Raw genomic sequence first — 25412 nt, 5'->3', positions numbered from 1 at the left:
AAAAGGATGGTAAGAGAATGGAGAAAAAGCCGAATACTCTGTAACTTCGATTTTCCAGTCTGAATGACGCTTGGTGCATGGGCCATCCAGTGAGTCCCATTATATAAATGTTTTGAATCACTGAACGCAACCTGTAGAAACTGATAGTTTAACTAGGTTTTTTAGAAATATAACCTGCTGACCTTATCATTTCACAGATTTTGGGGAGTTCCAACATCTCTGACAATTGAAACTTGAGGTTTCTGATGCAGTAGTCAATTAAGGAAGAAGGGAAATCAGCTATAGCATCCTGGGCTCCCCATGCAGCAGCAAACATCTGGGATCCAAAATGTTCATCGTGCAGGGCAGGGCCCACTCTGTATGAGCCAAAGCTCAAAAAATGAAACTAAATAGACAATCCTAACCATAAAGTTGCATTGTTCGTGAGAATTACAAGTGGATGGTTGAAAAAGTCATTAGCCAATTTATATTCAAACTTCTGTTAGGCAGTTAAGGGCATTTCATGGTCTGTGTGATAGCCCATGGGGTCCACCACATGAACAGTCTGATGTGTGTAACCATCTTACAGGAAAGAGCGTACCATGCCTGTTATATAAAAAAAGGCAGAGAGCGAGAGAAGAAAAACCATCATGTTAATAATTTATGAATGGAAAGTAATTTTACCGAGTACAGGCAACAATGAGGTCGTATCTACATGGGAAAAAAAAAAAAAAACAGCTCAAAAATTTTTTATAGTACAAAGATTTTCAATACTCTCCACACATAAACAAGACCATTTCCCCTTTTTCTTTTCGTTTTGGCTTGGAGACTTGTATCTTTTTTAAATATGTTTTTAATGTATCTTTTTTCCTTTTTTTCACTCAAGGAATTTTTGGGCTGATATTAGAAAACCAACCGTACAGACATGCCCGTGACCCACTCATCCTACACCTCATCATCATCAGGTGGCATCACTGCCAAGAGGGAGTACTTCACCTTGAGAGAGATCTTACCCTTCTCAACTAGCAGTCGCGCCCCAGAAACAACCCAGTACCCAGGTGTGTTCTGCGGTCCTCTAGTCATCTCCGTTGTGTCCACAAACTTCAGCAGCTTTGGTGCTTGGACAGGCACTGGGGGCCCACCAGGGTACACAGCCGAGTTGATATTCACATCAGCAGGACGTGGTGGCGGCTTTTGGGGTGCCGTGAAATGCCCACTAATCAACATAGACATGATACCCGACTTTTGGGCAATACCAGGAGATCCATCCCACTCATGATTCTTGACCACAGAAGCACCCAAGATGGTCGAGAAGTGGAGGTGCAAGAAGAGGATCTTTTTCAGGCCATAGTTGCTTACTCGGAACTGTGCACCAGTGATGATCGAGTGTTCATCGTAAGATTCCACAGGGGCTGTGCAGACATGAGAAAAGTTCTTCCACTGGACCGGCTCAAAGTACTTGCGGTCGGGTTCCAGAGGGGAGTTCCCATAGGGATCGTCACAGAGTTGGAACGTTTTCGGTAGTGAGGAGAGATGCTGGAGATGGATTGCTAGTCGGTTGCTTCTCTTCCCTTCGAGAAAGAGCCGGAGGCCAGTAACCGGCCTCTGGCCCACATCAACCTGCAGCAAAAATGATCCAGGGACAAAACATAAGCCAAAACGAATAAAAATGAAAAGAAAAGGACCTTTGATGATCTCCAAGATATTCACACCAGTGATTACATATTGGCTAGTGCATCAACAGAATGAAATTATCACCAAGTTTATAATTAGAGCTGAACACAAAGCCAAGCCAAGCCAGAAATCCCAGCACGTTTCAAAATCAGGCTGAGATGCCAGCTTGGGTTTGGTTCAGCTTGAACCTTGGCTTGGCACGGTTCAGGCCAGTTCAACTTGGCCGAGTATCAGAATAGTATTAATTAAAAAAAAAAACACTTAACTTCTAAGTTTGCAACTCACCAGAGTCCCGACCGAGCGCCCTCCTCTCCCTCCCATTTATCCTACGCACCCGACTGAGTGCCCTTGTCCGCTGCCCAGCCCACCTGCCACACCCTACTCCCACCGCCCAACCAACCCCCCACCCCCAAAAAAAAAAAAAAAAACCTCCACAGCAACCTGACCCGCACACAGCACACCTGACTCGCCCACTGCCGCGGCCCAAGTAAAACCCCAAAATCCCCCCTAAAATCTCTAAATACCCAAAATCACACAATCGGCTCGAACTTGGCTCGATTCAATTACCAAACCAGGCCAAGCTGACCAGGTCAGCTCGATGATCAAGCCAAGCCGAACTCGAGCCAGGCCCCTTGGCTGAACGAGCGAGCTGAGCTGGGTCAGAGTTCGGCCAGTTTGGCTCATGTACAGTTCTATTTATAATATTAGCCACTAAAAACATAAGAACAACCCAGTGGCGTTACGGTATCGTTGAGTTGTGTGACCCCCACCGTGATGTTTGCTTGAAATCCACTCCATCCATCAGATGTACCCCCTTATGTTTTGTCCTGATGCCCGAAAAGCCAGGGCAACCACGACTCGGGTGGACCATACCAGAAAAAAAAAACAGTTGGGAGGGGGTGCCCACCCTTGATTGCATCGGGGACTACTTGAGAGTTGAAATGTACTGATTCTTGGCATGTCCCTTCATACTGGTGGGATGTTGAAGTGAATGAATTGGATTGAAAATAAACATCACAGTTGACCCCATGCATAATCAATTGTGATTAGCGGTTGTCCTCCCTACCAACTGTTCCTAGTGGTGTGACCCACCTAAGTCATGGATTGGCCTAAGTTTTGAGGTCAGGGCCCAACATAGGAGGATGTATCTGATAGTTGGGGTGGATATCATGCACGCATAAAGGCGTAGCCCGCAGAGATCAACACTAATATAGCTTATGGTAGTGTCAACACTACTAGATCATTCTCCTATGTGTGTGCACGTGCGCGTGCAGTCGATCATAAGATGTTACGATGGGTACATTGAAGGAATTGTACATTACCAATTATATTTGTTATTTTCCAAACACACCCCTGCGACTGAGAATATCAGAACATAGATGATCTCCAAAGTTTAGGCTATTTAAGTCTACTTAAACTCCACTTATTCTCTTTGGATTGCTCTGAAATCTAAAACACCTAAGATTCTGAAAGACTCATGGTATGCACTGACATGTCTATGCCATGTGACCTCCAAAAGTTACTTGAAGAAAAAGGATGCATGGGTTAGATGAAAGCATATTACCGGACTGGTGTTAACAAAAAGCTTGGGACCCAAGAAGCTGAACTGGAGAGAGGCGCTGCTTTGTTGCTTCTGCTGAGGACCAAGGGTGAGTTCGCCAAAGACAGGTGCCCATTGCCTTGGTAGCTGAAACTCTAAAAACTGATGAAGATCTTCGATTGGTGGTTTATCTGTTAAGAAGAAGGGAGTGGTTGGTGAATGGCATTCTCAAAACAAACAGCAATGCCGTTTTAGTAACTAGTGGCAAAGAAAGTATGGAACTAAGGAAATCTGGGAGACATAATCAGATAGGACCAGTGTTGATACATACAGCGTAGGTAGAGATTGATGGCATGGCTCAAGAATCCACTCCCAGGGACTCCATTCAAGAGAGACGTAATTGGAACAAAGGACATTGAGATCACATCAGGTTCATCTGTGACGCTGTTCAACCAATCAGAATGCGGCAGTTTCTTAAAGTCACTGCCTCCTCTTCTCTTGTATATGCCTATGATATCCTGCAATTAAAAAAATAAGACATTAAAAGACAGCATAAGAAGATAGAATCTCTAGGGAGAGGCATTTGAATATTCTCCTAAGTATATGATGTCGAAGTGTTACCTCCTTGTTTGCATAAGACATGGACGGACTGGAGTCTGCAAACCTCAGCCGGATCTCCCTGTTATCAGACTGAAACAGAACATTTACATTGGTTAAGAAAGCTCCACAATTAAATCTATCATAAAATGCATATGTTTTCAAATTGTTCTTTAAATCAACAGAATAGTTGGGCAGAAAGACTAAAACCATATAACAGAGCATCAACTAGAACAACTCTCACCACAGCACTATGTTTTTTAACAACCACAGCACTAATTTACTGGCACTCCTGCAGACAATAAACCAAAGGCAATGGGCAATACCCAGATCCTAAAAGTGGAAATGCTGAAATGCTGCTTGACCGCCCCTCTCTAAATCTCATCAATGAAGCTGAGGCACGAGCAGCCAAATAATGCTTCTCCAGCTGGTCACCTTATTTAACCAATGGTGCAGCCAACAGAATGGAGACTTGTCATCCAGAGTCAACAACATTACAGGATACAAGTTCCTTTGTTGATTTTATTGCCATGGAAGGTGCATTCCAAACTAACTTTCAGCTGAAACTCTAATGCATATTCAAGAAAACTAAACAGGTTACAATGTTTGCAAGCATACACACTGTACTTCTAATAAAAGAATGCATAATTAAGTGCCAAGAGGATAGGCATTGTAAGGGGGAAACAGGACAGCAGCTACATTGGATTCCCATCTTAACAAAGAAATGCTTCGCATTAAATGAGGGAGAATAAGAGGAAATATTACCCCTAAATTCCCCCTAGTATGGTGCTCTGTAGAACTCATACAGAACTGACTCTTTAGAAGTAACGAAATACATTCTCAAGTTCTCAACGCTGCTCCTCAAGCTGGAGTATTGATATCCTATGTGCCCTAGCTTGCCTAAGTATCACAAAGACAAGTACGGATCACATCAATGGTAGATTTAATTGTTTTTCTATTCATCATTGGATGGATCATCTATGGCAAACACCATGTCATCGCTGTTAGATTACTGATTTCTGAGTCATCATGAGATGGATCATCTATAGCAAATGTCGCCATATCACCACTTTTAGATTACCACTTTCACAATCATCATGCAATGGATCATCTATATCATCTGCCATCACATCACTGTTAGATTATCGCTTTCCAATCATCATGGAATAGATCATCTAAAACAAGCACCACAACATTATTGTTAGATTTTCTTTCCCTATCAACATGGGATGGTTCACCTACAGCATATATCGTGATCTCACTGTTCAGTTCTCTCTTTCCCAGCAAGCAAGGGATGGATCATCTACGACAGGCGATATGACATTACTGTTAGATTATTGCTTTTCGGTTCTCTTTCCCAGTGACCATGGGATGGATCATCTAAGACAGGTGACATGATATTACTGTTAGATTATCACTTTCCCAGCCATCAGGAAATGGATCATCTACAACAGTTGCCCCGACATCAAATGCTAAGAAGATAGAGACGTTGGACAATGTCTGGATGAACAATGGATGACATTTGAGTGATCTGAATTGTAGCATTGGTATGGAGATGGCATTGTGATGATGGTGGCTTTGAGATGATGGCGTGTTGTTGTTGCAGAGATGAAGATGACAGTGACAGTGGCAGTGGCAGTGGCAGTGGCAGTGGCAGCATAACGGTGAAGATGCTGCAGTGGAGTTACCCCAATCCCATTCCAAAACCATGTTAACATGTGATATTAGAGAAACGAAAGAGACTGAATGAGAGCACACATTATCCCTCTGACAATGATTTACTCATAGTGGATGGCAACAAGAGATGATAATACCATAAATGAGTATAAGAGATAAACATCCTCCCAGTATGGTGCTCCACATGAACATACAAAATTGACTCTTTAGAACTTCTAAGACACTTCATTCTCAACAACATCCAAACACAAATTCTTGGATGTGATGTAAATCTAGAGACGTCATCCAAATAATAGTAGCCCGTCTTCCTAGAAGTCTTTTTTCCTGTAACCCAGCTTAAAAGGATCTTCACTTCACCTTGTAACCTGTTTTGGGTGTCCATATAATCGCATAGAGCAAGAGATAGACCCCACACTTCTCGCCAATCAAATAATTTGAGCCGAATGGCTGTCCAGTTGAATTGTGGCCCCCAAAGATGCAATATTATGGTCTAGTTAATGGTCCAGTTTTTGCATGGACCCGCATCCAATCAGATGATCTAATTAATGGCATAATTGAACTGTGGGCCTACAATTCCTACTGGGTGGCTTTTTTACAGTCTGATGGTCCTGTGAAGCCCACAACACCAACCGGAAAAACTCTACTCACTTCGGTGACATGATTAAGCATTTTGCCTTTCCTAAAGAGCTAGTTCACCATTTTAATTGAAGTTGTTCAGCAAGGGTGTTTTATTTAAATTAGGAAAGAGGTGCAAACAAAAGACTATATATGGCCAGTTGGCCACACATATGAGTGAAGAGACCTGATTATTTTGAAATGAAAAAAATACTCCTAATGACGCACCCCTCCCTTTTTTCCTTCAAAATAATAATAATAATAATAATACTCCTAAAAAGCTTGCGATGGGTTGATTTTATAGGGCATTGTGATTACCCCTAGTGGTGTAGTGTGATGTGCTACATCTATTCATTTGCTTATTTCAACCACTATTTCCTATCTTCTTTAATGCCAACTGGTAATTTCTTGCATTGGAGATCAAATCAAGTTTCAAAATGATCTGAAACCGATTCCGGTTCTCTTTCAATTTGGGCTCATTTTGACTCCATCCTACATCAGCCACCTTCAACAATAACATGATCAGAAAATGATTCTAAGATTTTCAGCAACGTAAAGATAGCAACAGATACCTGCTTCACTCAGACATCCTACACCTGAGAGGCAGAAAGTAACCAATTTAATTCGATCATCCTAATACTGGATTGGTGTGCATTACTAGAACGTTAAAATGGAAAACATCCAATTATCCTAGTTCAACATGAAAGTGTCCAAAAACGATAGTTATATTTGTCCAAATAATCTTCCTTTAATAATGAATTATCAACAGTAGGTTCCATCATTTCGTCGGTTCAGTTTGAGTTCATTTATGTCATGTGTACAATTTCTAAGCGCATGTGAGTCAAGTGGTGTGCGCTGCTGAGTATCATATAACTCACCCTGTCTTCACCTAGTCCTCTCTTTCATTCTTTTCCCAAGTTTGTCGACGCCACTATACCCACATGCCGATTACTCTGACGATCGGAACCTTTCATGCTGTGTACCATACAATATAGGACCCACTAAAGAAAATAACGTTGTACTGATTATTGTGAGCATGACCATATGTAAATAAATTTTGAATAGTGAAAAGAAAACTTTCAATGGCTAAAAGTCAACTTTAAAAATCAAAGGTCAAGATCATTATTGAAGCATTATTTTATGATAATAGCTTATTTATAGTAGTAAAGATTATGCAGATGGTGGTCTCAATCATAAGATCATCTCATCATGTGAACACTAGTGCGCAGCTACACGCGCTGGGCCGATGTTGGGAAAATGGAAAAATAACTCTTTTCCTCCCACTGAAGCAATCCCATAGCTGTCGATATTTTTTTACGAAAACTCCTGTATACTTGTGTTGTGCCTACTGTTTTTGTGAGGGGAATGAACCTTAGCGTGCATTAGATCCACCCTGTCCATCAGGTGCAACACCCTTGTTTGGCCTTGATTCCATAAATCAGGCTGATTCAGCACTTGGGTGGCCATCTCATGGGGAATTATACCTAAACCACTCTGCATTCGTATGTTAGAACCACTTGAGTTTTGGAATAGCATGATTTTTGGATAATGCTTTCATCCCGATAAGGCAAGTTAGACGAATGGAAAAATTCATAATGAACCAAAGTCCAGGCAAGGTATGGAGGAATCAGGATTCACAAACTCAGGGCGACCAGATAAACCCGGGAGACGGTGGTAGAAAAGGAAAAAACCAGGCACAGTTCATCGTGTCAGGAGCAAGTAAACAGAAGGATATTGCTGCACAGGATGAAGAGGAGGCAGGATGGACAGTAGTCCAGAAAAGGAGGCAAACATCAGGGGTGGCCGACTTTCAGAGAACGGCGCTTTTGGAGTTTCCAACCCTCTATGTCGCAGGCTTCCCAGAAGGTCGGCTACCTCTAAATTTCTCAAGAGTTTTCGGATGTGCAGGGGAAGTCATGGAAGTGTCCATTCCTCATGACAAATCTGGGAGAATCCAAGGGTTTGCGTCCGCCAGGATGCGATTGAAGGAGAAGCTTGAGAAGGCCATACACCTGCTGCATTGGGAAGATTTTGGGGGGAGGAAGCTTTCGAATCAAAGTGCTCGGTTTGGACCGGAAGTAATACAAAAGAGAGTGGGGCGGGTTAGTAGGGAGTCAGGTGGGGCTTTGGGTTGTGGGAAGAGGGAAGGAAGAGTTTCATATTGGAAGGGGGATTCAGGGGAAGCTAGTACGGGGTGTGAGATCAGGAGTAGAAAGGGGTTCAAGTAAGGAGGAGAGGTTGGGAGAGAAGGGTTATGGATAAAGGGGATAGCAGAGGATGTAACGAGGGTAGGGATGAAGGAATAGAGTGGGGTGGGAGAGAGGTCTCAGTAGGTGCTTCGAAGGGAGGAGATGGTTTTGGAGAGGGGAAGGGCGTATTAGGAGAAGGGCCTTTGTGGAGGGTTGAAGGGAAGGGAGGGAGCCATTAAGAACTCGATGGGTGTGGTATCAATGGCTACATGGCAAGCCGTTGGTCACTATTCACCAGACATGATTAAGACGGCTACTCAAGCATTCCAGTGGTGTCTGGTGGCAGAGATCGGGGTAGATGTGTCCATTGAGGAAATGGGTCAGTGGCTAAAAACAAAGTACAGTGCAAAGGCAGTGGATAGGGTGTTGAAACCTTAAAGCTCTTTAGAGGTCCTAGTCTCAATGCGACTGGACTCGAAGGTGGATTGAGTAATGACCTAGGTAATTTCTTCAGAGACGAAATTGTCCTCGGCCTTCGAAGATGGGATGAATGGTCAATCCTGGGATTCGAAGAGAATTAGTTCAGCTTTCGAAGGCTACCGCTGGAACTTTGGGTGACAGAAGTTTTCACTGAGGTCAGAGCACGTGTAGGGGAGGTGGTGACGATAGATCCCTTACAGTTGACTATGTTGATCTTAGGGCAGCGAGGCTACAAATCCGCATAAATCATTCAGTGCCACTATTGGAAACAGTAACAGTAGCAGCCAGAGCTACTTCTACATCGGTGGCTATCGAAAGAGATATGACACAAATTGAGTTCCAATCGACCTTTCTAGCAAAAGGGCAGACGATATCATTATAGAGCATTGGTAGAAAATATGAACGAGCACGAGATCCATGGCACGGCTTGCCTTTTGTGACATGGCATCCGGAGACTCAGATTTGAAGATGTCAAGAGAGATGCGGCCATGTCGGAGGAAGTTCTTATCGCCATAAAAGATTTAGGTAGGAATAAAGCCACAGGTCCATACATGTATCCTATAGCTTTCTTTCAAATTTTTTGGGAGTTATTAAGGGAGGATGTCATGCGGTTTAATATTGATTCTTTTCTTCTTCTTCTTCTTCTTCTTTTTTTGCAAATGGTAAACTCTCCTCGGAATTGGGAGCCACTTTCATCGCATATATTCTTAAGGGGCCAAATGTCTGAAGTATTTTCACTCAATAAGTCTTATTGGTGCCCCTTACAAGATTTTGGCAAAGATTCTCGTGTCTAGATTCCGAGCTATCTTGGGATGTGTTATCTCCAAGGTACAGGGGGCCTTTGTGGAGGGGAGGCAAATATTAGATAGCTCTTTCAATGCCAATGAAGTTATCAATTCGCGGCACAAACAAGGGACAGGAGGTGTGGTTTGCAAGTTGGACCTTAAGAAATCCTACAATCATGTGCATTGGGTGTTTCTCGATTAAATTTTGGGTGGCTTAGGTTGTGGGGCTAAATGGAGAAGCTGCATGCATGAATGTGTGGGCTCCGAAAAGTTTTCAATGCTTGTCAACGGGTCACCGAAAGGCTTCCTTAAATCCTCTCAGGGCTTAAGGCAATGTAATCCACTTTCTCCCTTCTTTTTTGTGGTGGTGGCAGAAGCTTTGGGCAGATTGCTCTGTAAGGGGGTCCCGAAGGTCTTTTCCACGGCTTCAGGGTGGATTCTGGGGAATTTCAAGTTTCTCATCTCCAATTTGCAAATGATACGATCCCGTTCTGTGAACCGGATGCTTCCTTCACCGATAATCTATCGATGACGATCTTTTGATTCAAAATGGCTTCGGGTCTTTCTGTCAACCTGCAGAAGTCGGCCATGTTGGCCATTGCTCAGCCCAAAGAGGAGGTTCTTTCTCTTGCTCAGGTCTTTGGATGTAAGATAGACTCCTTCCCAACCTCATACTTGGGTCTCCCTCTATGCATTTGGAAGGTGAAGAACAGCTTATGGGAACCCATGATTGAAAGATTCAATAGGAAGTTGTCTGCTTGGAAGAGTAAGATATTATCTTTGGGGGCCACATTGTGCTAATTAAGGCGGAACTTTCTAATATTCCCCTTTATTTTGTCTCTTTTTATCTTTACCTTTTAAGAAAATCTCTTTTCAAGTGCCCGAAAGGGTGCTTAATAAATTGGAGAAAATTAGAAGGGATTTCTTATGGAGGAAGTTAAGAAGAAATTTCATCTTAGGAATTGGGCAAAGTTTTTCGGCTGCGGTCTACATCCTTTGCGGTCTGTGAATGATGCCTTCTTAGGGAAATGGATTTGGAAATTTGGTGTGGAAGAGGGGAGGGTATTTAGCAGGAGGTGATTATTAGAAAATATGGAGTTGATCGATTTGGGTGGTGGCGCAATAGTGTGTCCATGTATAAAGCCTCAAAGATTTGGAGGCAAATCTTGAAGCTTAATGAGGTGGTTCTAAAAGGGGTAGGCTTCAAGGTGGACAATAGGGCTAGGGTCATATTTAGTAAGGATGTTTGGGTTGGTGGTTGTGCTTTGCAACAATTGTTCCCAAGACTTGCCCAAGTTGTTGTCGATTACAACATCATTGTTAGTTGTTGTTTTGATCATGTTGGTAATCATGGGGTTTGGCCTCCGTGAAGAGGAAGTGCAAGAATTGTTGGATCTTCTTAAGCTTTTGGAAGAGGTTTCTTTATTGGAGAACCTTGACTTGGTGCGTTGGCTCCCTAATAAGGTCGTCGGTGAAGTATCTTCATGTGCTAATCTATCATAGCTAGAGGGATGAGTCCACCAGAGGCATGAAAGCTTGTATGTTTCACCTTTAGTCCTATAGTGCTCCATCCAAGGTGAAGGTGTTTGCTTGGCTCATGGGCTAGAATAGAGTTCTGACTATTGACAACTTAAGAAAAAAGGCAATGATCATCATCAATGCCTACCCCTTATGCTTGCATGATGAGAAATTGTTAGTAGAAAGGAGGGGAGACTATTTCTCCTCACGGTTTTGTAGGCCTTATGGAAGGAGGGGAACTCAATATGTTTTCGAGATATTCAGGGCACTCCAAAGAGGGTGTTCTTTTCTGGTAGATCCCTTGTCTCTCTTTAGGTGTTCGCTTCCTCTTAGTTTGGGAGTTGTGGTTGGGTGTTTGGGTCTCCTCTTGCTGTTGTTGGGAGTTTTAAGGTGGTCCAAATTCTCCTGTTATTCTTTGTATTCTTTCGGCTTTGCCACTTTTATCAATTAATTGTCATCCTTCAAAAAAAAAAAAAAAGGTTAGAGAAATGGATAGGATGAAATATAGACAACAAGTTAGGCCTTGCACACAACTACCAGTGCACATTCCCGAGGGTGAACAAGAAGTAGCATGCCTAATGTACGGATTGGGTCTCATGAAAGTTCCACCCACGGGGCGGTAGGTATGCTCCCCGCATACCTATGCAAATCACATTTATCCATCAATGAAGGCACTTCCATACCTTGCCTAGCAATGTACCAGGGTTACTTTCTCAAACATGGCGGAGACGACTCAACATGCATGAAATCCACCCATCCATCATGCCACCATACCCTTTTTTGGTCTTGACACCAAAATCAAGCGATTCAACACTCAAGTGGGCAACCCTGTAAAATTATGCCTAAAACCTCTAAATAAACACCACCTGAGTTTTGGATCAACTTCATTAGGGCTAAAAGCATAAAATCGAGGGGCATGCATGACGTATGGATCGAATGTCATTCATATATATCAAGGGTAGGCCCCACACCACATTGTAGAATAAGCTTGTTCTACAAACATTTCATGGGGACCGACTCATTTTTCAAGAGGGCATTTGCAATGGGGTATCACTATGAATGGATGGTTTGGCAGGTAGATGCATGCGCCAAAGATCCCTTAGATTGGAAGACCCAATAGTGTAAGCACATCCGTACCATGAAAATTACAGCCCCAACATAAAGATCACTGATCAGAAAAAATCATGCCAATCCACACATCAAGTGGCCCACATCATTGGAATCAAGGGGCAACCAACGGTCTGACTCAACATACAGTTGTAGCCCAGCGACTGAGGATCGAACTAATTTTAGAGAAGTGTGATCTTCACAGATCGTACTTTTTTCATGGTAAAAATCCTGCATACATGGCATGTTGGCCGGAAATGTCCTGGTACCAAAAGTGTCATTGCCTAAATGTGATCAGCATTCAACAGGCCTCGACCGCATGTACGTAGGGCACACATGTCAACAATCCGTGCCACTCATCAACTAAGGTGCACGATGAAAGTACCACATACCAAAAAAAAATAGGGGCACTGAACTCATCAAGTGAGACCACATGCAAGTTGAATGTGGACTGTTGAGAATTTCATCGCACCCCTGACTTTTATCATTTGCCTAACCAATCAACCAACCTTTTTCTGCAAGGATGTAAACTCTGTGCCCTATGTGATGAATGAACCAGATCTCTGATATGTGTGCCATGCACACAAATGTCTCACACATGTAATCAAGGGAACACTGTTTCCCATCGCTATTAAATGACAGGACCATTATTTCGAGCATGTCATCATTGTTGCCTTTTCCATGACTAAGGCATTTTAGTCATTTCCCTTTTCATTAACCTTGTAAAAGGATTCAAAACTAATGGCCATCAACAGTAGCTGATGGCTGGGGGTATTTACATTTGTCAGGAAACATCAGGAAGGCAAATACAAATGTCAGAAAAGGAGAAGGAAATCTACAAATGTTATAAAGTGTAAGGGGTGTATATACAAATTTCCTTAATTAAAATCTTAGCAATTGATCCTCAATTTTGTGAGCTACAAAATTCTCCTGTCTTTTCGTCCTTAATATCGCGGCCTGGGAATTCACCCCCCCCCCCCCCCCCCCTTCAAAAATAAAAATAAAAATAAATCCTTATTTGTAGATGTGCTTGATATTTGCTGAAACACTGTGACCGATTTTCTGTCTCTGACTCTTTGTAGAAGATTGAAAGAAGAGGGGGAAAATGGAAAACATATAATGGGAAGGAGAAGGGAGAGGACACGATAATCCACCACTAAGAATATTTATGGTGATCATCAATTACAAAAGATAAACACCAGTTAATTACAGTGTGATCTCAAAGATGCACAAAAACCTCCTTAGAACAACATAATATGATCAGTGCACCACACTTACATCAATGACTGTGTACTCCTACATTCTTTTTCTATTTCTTTCTTCTTGTTTTGTTATTTTTTTCTTTCTTTAAGAACAGCGACACAAAATTTTAATAAAAACCAAAGAAATTACAGAATGAGCTTGAATTGATTGGATAGCGAGTGACCCTCTCAGTCATCACTCCCACACACAGTTGAACAACTTTATCAAACCAAAACAAAAAGAAGCAAACAACCTGTCAAGGCCAAAACATTTCTGAATGATTAGCAAATTTCTAAATCAGCGAATATCTTGCACCCAAAACGACAATAAGACTTTTTATCTCCCGAATACAAAGTCAAATCTCAACAGCTTAGATGACCCTGATATCCAGGTGCAAGCCCTGTATGAGCTCATAATTTTTCCATGCAGGCAGGTATTAACTAAAGCAGAAACCTTTGCTAAGCATGGCAAGAGTGCCCGTCCCTTAAATTCCACAACACCTCTGGCCTATGGAGTTTCAAAGTTTTGCTCATGCACGTAGTTCTTTTTCTTCCTTTTTGAAGAATGATTTTTTTTTTTTTTTTTGGAACTGAAAAGAATGATTAGATTTTATTACAGAAACAAACAATACAAGAAGATCAGGGGAGAAAGGGCGCATAATTATAATTTAAGTTTGGGACATTTTGGAAGTTAATAACGCACACCAGCATCATTTAGAAAGATATTATTTCCACATGTTCCTAGGGTTCATGGGACAGGTTTAAAAGGTCACCTGACTCTTTATTTTTATTTTTATTTTTTGATAGGTAATATGTGGGCTTGAACCCATGATGTCAATGTTGAAACACACTGTACAACTGATTCTTTAGTTATAGCCAGATAACACCTAGCCATGCAATTATTCCCAACCATGCACTGATTCTTTAGTTATAGCCAGATAACACCTAGCCATGCAATTATTCCCAACCATGCCTCTGTGACTCCATTGAGTGTAGATCAAGTTCATGTAAGGCAAAGCATTCTCAGTGTCACTCAGGGGTTATCTTCAAAAGTAGAGTGCTTAATTCACATGTTTAAGTTCTTCATTACTAGAGACATTCAAGTATGGGCATGTCGAAATAATTTTTCATCACTTCCATTAAACATTAATTTTGCACAAAAAGTGTTCAAGACAGCCGATTTGTGAGGTAGAATAACACTAGGAGATGGATGGCTTTCTTAGGAGAGGTTGCTTGTAAAGAAGAAACCACAAGTGTCAATCGGTGTTTTAAGCATCGACGATATCGGCCAATATATCCCACGATATATCTTATATCCCACCTGCGCGTTACAAAACGAACAAGTAGTGGGATATATCCCACATGTTTGATCAGGTGAGAATTTTCGATTTTCAATCCTTTTTTTTTGTAAATCATGTTAAATTAGTGTCGAATTGTTACAATTTTATTATTTTTCATGTTTTGCATTAAAAAAAATCATGGATTGAGAGCTTCGATTTCGAGATATGAAGGAAATGGACCGAGGTGCGAAAATTTGAAAAAAAAAAATCAACATTTCCCAATATCTCGCAAATCGGTTGCAATCTTTGTGTCCAAACATCAAAAACCTAATCTAGTGATTCTTCTTTTGATTTTGAATGTATTGCTTATATTTCCACACATCTTCTTACATTCATAAATTATATGAATAGACTTTGAATATACTTGCATCAATTCAGTTAGACAACGCACATATTAGGACCTCATACAAAGAAAACCTATTATGTGCACTTGTTTTTGTAATGTTTTGATTTATAAGTGTGTATTGATGTCTTTTTTAACAATCACTAAAGTTTCATTGAAAAATTTGACCAATTTCCCAATGCCTCCCCATGTTTCCAACAACAGCGATACATTACGCGATACAATCGATATATCCCATGCGATAACCGATACATATCCATATCCCAAAGGTGCAATACATAACACGATACCAATATTTCAAACACTGGTGTCAATCAACAAAGCACGAAACTAAACAAGAAAAAGAGGAATATTGCACCTCTCCCTAAAAGGATTACAACTTCACTCACTTGAGCTCTTAGTTCATCCACAAGACATTGAATAACTGATGAATGATTGAATCCCTGATCATTTTATTCTAAACTGGGACATGATTGACCATGTCATATGTTAGTCATGTGACCTCCTTTGGATTCTTGTTTTACCCTAAAGAAACATACCTATATAGTAGCCAAACTAGAAGAGACTTAAGAGCTCTGAAAATTTCAAAATCAGAAAGAGCTGTGCCATAGATATTTTCGTAATCGTGAAGTTTCTAGGAGTGGTTCTTAATCATATTTTAAAGTTGAAAAGATCAAGAAGATAATGGAAGATTATCACTGGATAAAAATAGGTGTCCCAAAACGGTTACGTATCGGCCGTAACGGCTGATACGTAACGGTAACGGTGGTACCCGTTACGCGTTTCGGGGTCGTATCGGTCGAGTCCATATTCTGTACACGTAACGGCCATTACGGGCTCGTTACGGGCGTAACGGCCATTACTGACCCGTAACAGCTGTTACGGGCCTTTTAAAAAATACAAAATAATAATTTTAAAAAAAACATACCTCTTTTCCTTTATTTTCTTCTTCTTCTCTTTCTTCTTCTTCTTCTTCTGCGGCTGCGGCCCCGGCTGAGACTGAGGCTGTGGCCCCGGCTACGGCCTTCTTCCTCCTTTTCTTCTTCTCCTTCCTCTTCTTCTCTCTCTCTCTCTCTCTCTCTCTCTCTCTCTCTCTCTCTCTCTCTTTTTTCTTCTCTCTTCTTTCCCTCTTTTCTTTTCGGTTTCCCTCTCTCTGTTTTTTTTTTTTTTCAGGCATACCGCACACCAGCAAGGGGTATGTGTCACGCTAAGACGAGCGCTGACACTCCTCGACCTCCGAGTTGTACGAACGGTTCAAAGGAGATCAAAGTTATATGGGCTCCACAGTGATGTATTTATTACATCTACATCGTTCATCTATTTTCAGAGATCATTTTAGAGCACTACCCAAAAAATGAATTATATCCAAAGATCATCTGGACCGCACCAAAAATAGCAGCGGAGATAATATTTTCACCGTTAAACAATTCGTAGGGCCCACGGTAACGTTTATTTTCCATCCAATCTGATTTTATCAGACCCAAGTCTGCCCCACCATGATGTATATATTTTATCCATGTCGTCCATCCATTTTGCCACGTCATTTTACGTCAGGATCTAAAAAATTAATAACATCCAAATCTCATGTGGACCACACCATAGGAAACAGTGGTTATAGAATGCTCACCATTAAAATTTTCTTAAGGTCCATTGTAATGTTTATTTTCAATCTAACCTATTAATTGGGTCACACTGATGTGGATGAAGAGAAAACACACATGTCAGCTTGATCTAAAACTTTTGTAGCCCCCAATAAATTTTTAATGGTGAATGTTTAATTAGTATTGTTCCTTATGGTGCAGTCCACCTGAGCTTTGGATGTGCCTCATTTTTAGGCTCATGCCCTAAAATTATTTGGCAAAATGGATGGACGGTGTGGATATAACACATTCATCACGGGTGGGGCCCAAAAAACTTTGACACGTGTGCTACACTTCACAATCCGAGTCCCGCCTAATTCGAGCCTTAAAAAATTGTACACAAGACATATATTAACTTAAAATTTAGCAATTAAATTATGAACTGCAATTGCTAACTCACAATGCCAAAATCAAATTGTTTGAATAGTTTTAATTGTTAATTTGTGGACTTTTATTTTTTAAAATAGGGTCTTTTGATTTTTTTCATGATTCACTATCCAATAAATGTCCACCAATTCATAAGTGGGAAAATGACAATAAATTGCATGAATTTGAGGCTGATTTGGTGCATAGATTGGTCCTCCAAGTCAGCCCCAAATTGGCAACGCCATCTACCTGAATTTAACTTCATTTTTTTAAAGAACTATTGGGAGAAATGATATCAAGTTGTTAAGTATATAAATTAGATATTTAGAAAATTAAATATATAAATTTTGTAGTCAAATTCAGGTTATCTAGTTCATAAATTCATTAGACAGTCCGATACAACTTCTCACCAAAGAGTGGACCGTTACACCACCATAAACATGTTCCAATTTATAAATGAATGCATATTTGGAATGCTTAGAATATTCCGGATTTAATCCATATTTTTTCATATTTTTTTTGGCAAAAAAAAAATTTTGCGCCATTACGGGCCGTTACGCCCCCATATCGCCGTTACGCCCCCATATCCGTATCGGTTTCGGAGGGCACCGTTACGCCAACCGATACCGATACGGGACACCTTGAAAAATACACATGACTAAAATGCTGCCAAATTCATGAAACCGACATTGGATGACAACGCTCTACTAAAAGAACATAGCAGCTTCTATTTGATAAACTGTTTCATTAAAAATGAGTGGGACACAAAGCAAATAAAAGCAGGGCAATGACAGAAAACACCTAACTCATAAACGAAGATAAAGAAATGTACCAAAAAATATATATATATAATAATAATAATAACTAGAAGATTATGGAAGATTATCATTGGATAAAAATACACATGACTAAAATGCTTCCAAATTCATGAAACCAACATTGGATGACAACGTTCACCTAAAAGAACATAGCAGCTTCTATTTGATAAACTGTTTCATTAAAAATGAGTGGGACACAAAGCAAATAAAAGCAGGGCAATGACAGAAAACACCTAACTCATAAAAGAAGATAAAGAAATGAACCTATATATATATATAGAAGAAATGATTCTAGGTATAAGAGCTCAAGTTTCTAAACAACCATCCTGTTCCCCCAATATCAGTAGCACAATGTTGTCTACCTAAAGCTCAAAGGAGCCTTTATGATATGGTAAAGTGGTCCCTCAGGTTCAGTCGTACAACGAACTCTATAACGCAGCCATTGGCAACATCTTTTCTATGTAAATCATTTAAATAAATATTTTATTTTATTTTTATTTTTTTAAAAAGGACAACAGATTTGAGAGCAAAAGATGGATGAGATTAACACACCTTATCCTTCACATATGGTTCCTCTGAACCCATGCTATACTGCTCATTTGCATCTAGAAACCTCTTATCTGCCATCTCCTTTAACCTTTTCTGAACTTCAGCAGGTTGAAGATTAGACGAGTGTTGCTGCTTCAAATAAACTATGTCCTTTCCACCCATCTTCACACCCACAATAATATGGGTACCATATCGTTGAATAAAACTGGAAGGACAGAACGCTATCTCAAAGGTTAGCCAGGATTCTCAAATGGATGTAGAGAACAATAACAACAAATAAGGATAACCAGTGTAAAACTTGTATTCGAAAGGAGTTGAAAATTCAAACCTCAAAAGACACAAGATATCCTTTTTTCTTGTTTTCTTTCTTTCTGTCTTCTTCTTCTATTTGTTTATTTATTTATTTTTATTTTTATTTTTTTGAATGATACACAAATGCATGATATCAAATTTGACAGCAGAGAATGAGAGGCACATAGAAACATTGATGCAAAGATTTGGCACAGCATTCACAATTACAAGGAAAATTCTCCAGAACTTTTGGGGGGTGTTTGATTTTTAATTTACCTGTGTAAATCATGGTAAATGAGTAATGGTTTTTTCCCAATGTAATTGCTTGTAATTCCAGCAGCAGTCCCAAGGTTGACTTTGACAGGAAGCTCGTTTACAAAGCTTCTCACTTCCTAGGATACATTCGTACATGATTGAGATGTAAAAATTGTGGGGCCCACTGTGATGTATGTATCTTATCCGTGCCGTCCATCCATTCCACCAGCTCATTTTAGGGCATGAGCCCAAAAATGAGACAGATCTAAAGCTCAAGTGGACCAAACCATAGGAAATGGTCGGAATTGAACAGCTAACGTTGAAAACCTTTTGGGGGTCACAGAAGTTTTGGATCAAGCTGATATTTGTATATACCCTCATGCATGTCAATGTGATCCCCTCTGGGCCCTAGAAAGGTTTCAACGTTGAAAGGTGGACATGATTATCCCCCGTTTCATGTGGTGTGGTCTACATGAACTTCCAATCTGCCTCATTTTTTGGCTCATGCCATAAAATGCAATGGTAAGATGGATGGACGGTGTGGATCACACACATACATACTGCAGGACCCAGGGACAAAACGATCAATATGGACCACAAGATTAGATGAAGAGTTGGAAGAGAGGGAGAAAAACTAATTGGTGTCCAAGAACAAGGTGGTCAAATTTGAAAGAAGGAAGCATTATTATTTATGAATAAATCGATAAAAGAAGGAAAGTGGAATGTTAAGGAAGAAATTAATATCACGCAAAATGAGATGGCTAAGCGCATTACTAAACCGATAAAAAGAATTTTTAGGAGCATCTAGTGTTTTAAATAGCGGTAGCGTGTAGCATAAGCTACACGATACTTCTATTTTTTAATTTAAAATAGGAAAAATATGATAACTAGTAATATGATTATTTTTTCACTATAAGCATATGTTCAAACAAGTTATTAATTATCATTTATCAGAAGTCAATCTACATATATAAACCAAATCAAATCATTATCACAAACAACAACTTTCTAAGCAAACCACTTTAATTAATAATGTCTAATGGAAACCACTAATCACAAGTATGAAAAGAAATTAAAATCCCACAGGTTAAGAGTATTAAGTACAAAATACAAAATTCACTAATCATTTATAAAAAATTTAATTTAAAAAAAAAAAAAAAAAAAAAAAAAAAAAAAAAAAAACCAGTGTATGCTACATGTGCTAAGCGTACACTGCGACCCCGGTGCTAACACTATGTAGCGTCGTAGCTACACTACGGACATTGCCGCTACACTACAAATGCCATTCAAAACATTGTCAGCATCTACAAATAATAATAATAATAGTGATAATAACCACTCTTATAAGAAAACTAGAAATAACATGTTACAAGGAGCAGGCTTGCTAGTCTTGTTGGACAGGGGGTTGTAGCCCTTTTTCTATACTCTTCTTTTGTTTTGACTTCTGGTTTCTAATAATAATAATAATAATAATTTTAAAAAAATCAATTCTCAAGAAAAAAAGAAATTGTTACAAGGATTGGCAAGGGCTAGAAATTGGGAAATTTTACAAGAATATAGAAATGCCTAAAAATTGCCAAGTTAGTGAAGCATGCTTAAGGCATACGATGATCTATGCAATATACCAGGGGACACATAAAGGTGCAAAAGATGTTTTCAAACTTAGAAAAACGAGAGAGAAAATGTAGGAACTTAGATCATTTTAGATGCATTTAGAGTGATGACTAGAGAATATAGCTAGACGGCTAGATAAACAAAAGGTCCAAAAGTTATTTCCAGAAGTTAAATGACGACGACTCTAAAAACTTGGGGATAGAAGGAATCATAAACTCAAATGGGGTTGGACATCATAGATGCTTTTGTACGATTAAGATATGTTAAGTGAAAACAAAGAATGGCTTATTTTGGTTTACTAAATTGTTCAACAAGATTGTAAGAACAAAGAAAATGCCGAACAAATGGAGGAAAAGTATCATGGCAACTATTAAGAAAAATAATGGAGACATAGAAGCTCCACTAACTATCATGGAATTAAACTTATGAGCCATCCTAGGAAACTCTGAAAGAAAGTAATTGAGCAAGCAATCAAGGCTACTTTCTTACTTAGATAGTTGATGGAGAAGTTCAGGGAAGGAGAGAGGATCTCCAAATGGTCTTTATTGATTCAAAGAAAACATAAGGTAGGTTTTGTAAAGAGATAACCAATAAAAATTTGGTCCATACAGAGATAATCTAATGGGTGTTGGAAAACAATTTCTAAAGATGATATATTAACATGGTTGAAAACATGCACTAGGAAGAGGTGAGGACTACTGATGCGGTACAATTAACCACTTGCTCTAAAAGCTAGAACTGATAGAGCATGGCAAATCAATCCCTTTATCTCATAGCTCAGACCCTACATTCCATAGGTTAGGACCTTGGCCGAACCTCCCTCATGGGCCCCACTTCACATGGGTTCCATTTCACACGAGCCACCCGCCTTACACGGGTGGGGCCCGCCTCACACAGGCCGTCCACCCCGAGTGTGCCCCTGCATCCCACAGGCCACCCCACTTGAGCCCGGTGTAAAAATGCCCCCATATTAATCACCTTCGGTGAGGAATCTCAAACACGAGACCTCTCGCTTTAATACCACTTTGATGCAGGACAATTAACCACTTGCTCTAAAAGCTCGAATTGATAGAGCGTGGCGAATCAATCCCTTTTATCTCATAGCCCAAGCCCCACATCCCATGGTTTAGGACCTCGGCCGAACCTCCCTCGTGGGCCCCACTTCACATGGTTTCCGCTTCACACGAGCCACCCACCTCACATGGGTGGGGCCCGCCTCGCATGGGCCGCCCACCCTGAGTGTGCCCCTGCATACCACGTGTCACCTCACTCGAGCCCGGTGTGAAAATGCCCCTATATTAACTACCAGTGAAGAGATGAGTATCCAATTAAGTAGGCCTACGCCAAGAGTTAGAATTGAGTACTTTTTTTGGGCATTGGCTATGGATGACTTTATTAGGCATTTACAGGAAGAGGTCCCGTCGCGTATGTTGTTTGCCAATGGCATAGTTTGATTGACAGAAAAAGGAAGGGGGAAACACACAAAGCCCGAGCTTTTTCTTTCTTTCTTTTAAGCCTATAAGCCTTCAGCTTATGATTCTCAATGGATGTCTTCCCTTTGCCTTTACAATCAAATATGCCTGTTACACTTTAAGCAAGAGCAAACTTGGAGGTGTAATCATCAACCAAAAGAATGGTTCACTCCTGGGATCAGCCAAAATTCCACAAAAACAGAACAGACTGCAACAGTAAAAAGCTTTCACAGCCCAACTGTGGCAAGTATGCTGCAGGCTATGTCATCGGTCCACATGAAGAAACATCTATGAAGAGGGCAGAATCTCACCTGGCCAGTGCAGCAGGATCCCATGATGATGGAACATCTTGTTTAACATGGTCACGCAGTACTGTCTGGGATTTTGCTAACGCAACTGTATAGAGTGTAATAAACCACCCATCAAAGGCAAGAGTTTTGGTGTTCGCTTGATCCTTCTGCCAGCAGCCTGTAAATTCGAACATAGCATTGAACAGCCCTGATGGAATTTTACCAGACAGAGATATTTCCTGGTTAAATTGCTCTGACATCTGCAAAACACAAGGGAAAAAAGACCAGAAATGTCAGAAAACAAGCAAATCAATCTAGTTTTCTAGCTCATGCTTTCATGTCCCAATGTCAATCTCTATGAAGGTGAGTGAAAAACAGTTTCTCTCTCATCCTTCCCATAATAAAGCAGTTACCACAAGCAGCAGTCAGCAAAAGTGAGTGCAAAAGCGAGTGAAGTAGTGAGGTAACAACAAAAGGTACATAAGAATAAGCAACTGTACAACCCCAAGCATCTAAGCGGCACAACATTTTCCAAGCAGAGGAGGCAACCTGAGTAGAAGATTTGTTGAACTATATAGCTTAGACTAACAATAACTACCCATATGAGCAGAAGTGTGTAAATAAGAACCCATAACATGGTCACAAATAATAAAATAACCAACTTTAGCAAGAGATAGAAACTAGACTCCTTCAGAATCAGTATTTTCCATATGGAAAGACTGACTCAGGAAAGCAAAAGAACATTCCAACAGCCTAATATATACAAAAGAAATGAACTAGACCACATAATACATTTTCGTGACAATATATCACACTTATAGACAGATAGAAAAGAAAAAAAAAAAAAAACATTGTTTCTTTCAACATATAACAATCATTGATCTTTCGAAAAAAAAAAAAAAGCAAATAAGAAAAATCATAAGACAATCTTCATTAGCATGCTCATAAATACCATCCAAGTGTTCCTGTCAATCAGGCCTGTTTGGATTGGTGGAATTCAAAAGGTGGATTTGGAAAGGGCAAAATTAGAAATCCATGGATCCAAAAAATGCTTCGTTTGTTTTGGCACACATGATTTCCATGGAAATGGAAATGGTAAAGAACTGAGAGCTGACCCTCAAAAACATAAAAGTATCCATGCAACATTTTTCTTTAAAGGAAATGGAAATGCCCTTTTACAAGGAAGAACGTGGAAATGGAAATGAATTTGATTGATCAGTAAACGAAATATATATATATATATATAGGAATCTCAGTAACAAAGATAAACCATGACATCAACATTTTTTCTTCTTTTGGTTCTTTTAACAAGCATCATGCCAATATGATTGACAGATACAAAAGGGCATTTCTGACTGTTCCAAGACGCAAGATACAATACCGATAAAACAAGCCTGCCAGGATGATTTAGGAGGCAACACAAACCAGAAGCAACCATGTTGCTATCACTTTCTTGCAGAAATTAAACTTTCTTCTGTTTTCCAGCCAAAAGAAAAAGGAAAGAAAGAAAGCAACCTAAGCACTGTCCAAGCAAAACTAACAAAGTATTCAGTGACCAGGCAAACAAAGAAGTACTCCTACAAATTTCAGAAGGGGCAGTGATCAAACACACCTCAATGGATGGTAAAGCTACCTGCCCACCTCGCACACAGACGTGTCACATGTATACAACATACAAACAGTCAAAAAGATCGCACTACCTTCATGATCATTGGATCAAAAACCGAACCGATTAACTCATCAAGTGGGCTGCATATGTATAATGAATGGATCCGTCAGCCATCATTGTTTTCTACATGTGGCCCACCTGATGAATGCATCAGCCAGATTTTTGCGCTCAATGATCTTCAACATGGGGCCAACCTTTTTTATGGCATGTATGTCATATCCACATCACACGTTGGCTGTACGTGCTAGGTGGACGGTAACTTTCTAGCACGGTAACTTTACGTTCCATCGAGGTATATATGATATTCCTCAGTTCAAAAGATAAAGAGATGATACGCCAACAGACAACAGAGCATTAATGGATCAAAATCCTGAACCAGACAAACTAGAACGGAACATAAGAGAAGCCTCCGAACCTGTTGAAAGGAGAGAACATCGGACCTGAACCGCATCCGCTCCCCTTTATCACACTTTATCGACTTTGAAACATTGGGGATTGAAATACCGCCAGGAAGAACAATATCTCGACCTTGACCGTCATCGAGCTCAATCAAACATGGATCAGATAAATCCCTCTTGCAGAACTTGAGTCGAAGATCCGTGGCAATATCATATCCAAGCCCAATCGACTCTATAGCAGTCTTGGCAGCTTCCATGGGTGAAACCTTAAGTGCCATTCCTCGAACATTACTCTCTCGTTTCCCCTCAAATTCCAAGATCTGTCAGTTCCAAAACCTGGTTTTATTTATGAACCCAGGCTTAGATCTAAAGTGAAAACAAAAACCTAGATTCTCATCAAATTCCAAAAAATGATCCACGTCACGAAAACGCAAGCAAGCTCTCAGAAAGGAACCCTAGATTTCCTTAAAACCGAGAGAAAGCGACCTGCTGAAACCCTAGTTTTGAAGGGCAAAACCCTACCTTTTTCTCTGGATTTTTAGAAATCAACAAGCAAACCTCTAGATTCTCAACAGATTTCAAACAACATTTGAGTCTAACTTGCCAAATTCGATTTTTCGTGGGAAATTAACGAAGTTTGAAAATTTAAAAATATATATATATATATATATATATATATCCCAACCTTAAAATAAAACTCAGAATAAAAACGGGATTTTCAACGAATCTACACCAACCGCAAAAAGAACTCTAGATTCCGAGAAAGAAAGTTCAAGGAATCACAGCGCACGCCAATAACTCTAGTTTCGCGGCAAATTCCGCGAAGTCGACGATCGGAAATCCTCAATGCCAAACCCTAGATTTGGCGCAGTTTTTCGGAAATGAACCTTTCAAGTAGGCAGAATTGGGAGAGAGAGAAAAGTCCTCTCACTTTAGTTGGCCTTATGAGAATTTATAGTTCTGGT

The 25412-nt window shown here is 40.2% G+C and overlaps 1 protein-coding gene and 1 long non-coding RNA gene across 5 annotated transcripts; both read right to left on the bottom strand.

The window, feature by feature from the left end:
- Positions 1 to 615: 615 nt before the first annotated feature.
- LOC131236757 (MACPF domain-containing protein At4g24290) lies at positions 616 to 25412 on the bottom strand. 4 transcript variants are annotated; one of them, XM_058234172.1, is made up of 8 exons: positions 25133 to 25412; positions 24465 to 24813; positions 22402 to 22640; positions 18462 to 18663; positions 3815 to 3883; positions 3525 to 3711; positions 3218 to 3384; positions 616 to 1599 (listed from the first exon to the last, which is right to left on the bottom strand). In XM_058234172.1, exons 2-8 carry the CDS (start codon positions 24723 to 24725, stop codon positions 925 to 927), a joined length of 1800 nt encoding a protein of 599 aa, XP_058090155.1. In that variant the 5' UTR covers positions 24726 to 24813; positions 25133 to 25412; the 3' UTR covers positions 616 to 924. The 4 variants fall into 4 exon arrangements, with proteins under 4 accessions (XP_058090155.1, XP_058090154.1, XP_058090156.1 ...); XM_058234171.1 differs by having other exon boundaries at positions 24465 to 24783; XM_058234173.1 differs by having other exon boundaries at positions 25185 to 25412.
- On the bottom strand, positions 13301 to 14956 carry LOC131236760 (uncharacterized). Its single transcript, XR_009166870.1, has 2 exons — positions 14348 to 14956; positions 13301 to 14289 (listed from the first exon to the last, which is right to left on the bottom strand). It is a non-coding gene; the product is annotated as an uncharacterized LOC131236760 (long non-coding RNA).

The sequence above is a fragment of the Magnolia sinica genome, chromosome 2 (assembly GCF_029962835.1).
Source record: "Magnolia sinica isolate HGM2019 chromosome 2, MsV1, whole genome shotgun sequence".
Classification (NCBI taxonomy): Eukaryota; Viridiplantae; Streptophyta; class Magnoliopsida; order Magnoliales; family Magnoliaceae; genus Magnolia; species Magnolia sinica.
This window is presented reverse-complemented; position numbering and strand designations above follow the sequence as displayed.

Coding starts and splice junctions, on each gene's coding strand:
- LOC131236757 (XM_058234172.1), bottom strand. CDS start 24,725: ATGGCACTTAAGGTTTCACCCATGGAAGCTGCCAAGACTGCTATAGAG. Junction 22,641..24,464: donor ATGTTCTCTCCTTTCAACAG/GTTCGGAGGCTT, acceptor TGTGTTTTGCAG/ATGTCAGAGCAATTTAACCA. Junction 18,664..22,401: donor GATCCTGCTGCACTGGCCAG/GTGAGATTCTGC, acceptor CTGTCCTTCCAG/TTTTATTCAACGATATGGTA.